General features: G+C 57.9%; 1 protein-coding gene across 1 annotated transcript; it reads right to left on the bottom strand.

The window, feature by feature from the left end:
• Window positions 1-1,183: 1,183 nt before the first annotated feature.
• Window positions 1,184-2,013, bottom strand: LOC120648371 (EPIDERMAL PATTERNING FACTOR-like protein 2). The gene is made up of 2 exons (XM_039925132.1): window positions 1,881-2,013; window positions 1,184-1,763 (listed from the first exon to the last, which is right to left on the bottom strand). Exons 1-2 carry the CDS (start codon window positions 1,971-1,973, stop codon window positions 1,491-1,493), a joined length of 366 nt encoding a protein of 121 aa, XP_039781066.1. The 5' UTR covers window positions 1,974-2,013; the 3' UTR covers window positions 1,184-1,490.
• Window positions 2,014-2,302: the final 289 nt, after the last annotated feature.

Raw genomic sequence — 2,302 nt, 5'->3', positions numbered from 1 at the left:
GCTGGGGCAGGGCTGCTTTTCGCGCGGCAGCTGAAGCCCCTGTTTTCTGTTTTGGAGGGCTCCAATAGCGGCTCAACGAGCGGCTCCAGACGAAGCCCTCCCAAACGGAGTGCCGGGAGGCGGCTCTATCGGAGGAGCCCACGAAAACTCGCTCTCTGGAGCCCATAGACGGAGGCGGAGCCACGAAAACGTGGCTCCGCAGGGCTCCGCGCCGCTCCTCCCACCCATCGGACCGCCTTGTCCTCGTGGAGGGGCCGCGAGGTGCAGGCCAAAGCTAGGCCGCCGGGAGAAGGCGCGGGTGAAGGCCAGCGGGGGTGGCGTGGGCGGAGCTCGGGAGGTGGCGGCGCTGGCCAGTGGGAGGAGGGGCGGGCCGCCGCGGAGGAGGAGAAGGCGCGAGGCCGCCGTGGAGGAGGAGGAGACGCGGGCAGAGCTCGGGAGGTGTCGGCGCGGGCTCGTGGGAGGAGGAGGTGCGGGCTTGTAGGAGGAGGAGGTGCGGGCTAAGGCCGCCGGTGGTGGCGGCGGCGGCGCAAGCCCGTGGGAGGAGGAGGAGGCGCGGGCGAACGCCGGTGGCGGCGGCGCAGGAGGAGTTCGGGAGGAGGCGCGAGGAGGGCGACGGGATAAGGTGGGCGAATGGATAAGGAGAGGAGGAGAAAATGGAAAGAAAAAGGAAAGGAGAGGAGAAAAAAAGGAAAAGAAAAAAAGAAGAAAGGGTAAAAATAATATAGAGAAGTGTAATTTAGACATTTTACAATCTCATTCCAATAGGTGAAACTGTTTTGCCAAACAATTTGCAAAACGGCTACAGCTCCACTAGAGAAGCCGCTCCACTTAAGGAGCCGGAGCCGGAGTCGTTTTTGGAAGAGCCGGAGCTCTGACAAATCGTGGGCGCGGTGCGGCGTATCCGAGTGATAATATCTCTGAAAACAACAAGGAGGCAGCCTAATCCTGTCTCCCTATACTCCGGGCTAGCTACCACTAGCGCCACATGGCACGGTGCTTCCCGATGTCTAGACATTTCATATGTACTCCTGAAGATCAGGCGGCGCGTTAAAAGAATGCTAGTGACCAAGTGCGGTCAAAGATAGACAAAGCGAGGTCACAACAAAAACTGAAACCCAGCTTGGATTCTACTTGCCTTACGCTGCACTGTACATCTACTGACTGACAGCAAAAACAAAGCTCATACTGCAAAGATTCTACTTCATTGCAGCTTGCCGCGCATTTGCTCGGTGGCATCATGAACCAAGAACAACAAGCAGAGCAACCAGCCGGCCATGGCAAAGGGGTAAGGGGGAGCGCACGATTTCTCCAGTGATCACCGCTAACCATATGAATCAGCACGGCGTTGCAAAAGGGAGAACAACTCCTCGATCATACGAGGAAGTGGAGAACAAATCACCACCAACTCCAAGAGATCCTACACTATTACTAACATTATATCCACAAGATTCGCTTGCATTGATTGCTTCTAACAATGTGGGCAGCACGTTTCAAGGGTCCAAGATGAGCCGCCCACACTTGCATCTCCAGCTCAGCGGCTTGTAGTTGGAGTGGTCATCGTAGGAGGCCGGCATCGCCCTCCCACCAGCGGCAGCAGCGGCCGCCGCCCTGCTGCCATGGCCGAGCTTCTTCTTCCTCTTCCGCATCTCCTGCGGTGATATGGGCACCTGCACCGCCTCGCAGTGCCCGCAGGACCTGCACCTCCCCGCGCAGCTCGGCGGCCTTGATCCGATCACGCCTACGATGCCCGCGATGCTCTTATCCTACCCAAAAGAAGATGAAACCAGAAATTCCCATCAGCAAAAACTGAAACAAGTTTAAGCAATAACTGAACTGCAACCTGATTAAGCACACTGCTGTAACTGTTGATTACCACTGACCTCAGCGAAAGCAGCTTTGCCATGGCCGTGGGTGGAAGCGTGCGCGGAAGCAGCGAGGAGGAGGGCTAGCAGGAGCAGGAAAAGATGGCCCATCTGATGAAGCAGGTCGACCGGAAAAGGCTAGTGGTGGGGGTGGGGTGGGGGGGGGGGGGGGGGGGGGCGAATGGGGGTGGAGGCGATGATGGGGAAGAAAGGCAAAAGTTGGCGACCAGCCGAGTCGTCTTCAGAGTTCAGATATAGCGATGCGCGTGCGGGCGTTTTATGCGCGCGGCCGTGTAGGCGACGCGCGAGGAGGCGGCTTTGGTCGTCGGATTCTCGCAGGAAGAGGACAGCTGGTAAGAAACACGGCTGACTCGTCAGGCTCTGCTTCCAGCTTTCCCCTTTGTCAGCTGAACTTGCTTTCGGTGTACATGTACTAGTAC

This window comes from Panicum virgatum, chromosome 9K (assembly GCF_016808335.1).
Source record: "Panicum virgatum strain AP13 chromosome 9K, P.virgatum_v5, whole genome shotgun sequence".
Lineage (NCBI taxonomy): Eukaryota > Viridiplantae > Streptophyta > Magnoliopsida > Poales > Poaceae > Panicum > Panicum virgatum.
The sequence above is the reverse complement of the archived record's forward strand: the minus strand, read 5'-3'. Positions and strand labels throughout refer to the sequence as shown.

Bases quoted from the DNA above. Each gene is read 5' to 3' on its own strand.
- LOC120648371 (XM_039925132.1), bottom strand. From the start codon at position 1,973: ATGGGCCATCTTTTCCTGCTCCTGCTAGCCCTCCTCCTCGCTGCTTCC. The intron at 1,764-1,880 runs GTCAGTGGTAAT...TCTTTTGGGTAG, and splicing joins GCAAAGCTGCTTTCGCTGAG to GATAAGAGCATCGCGGGCAT.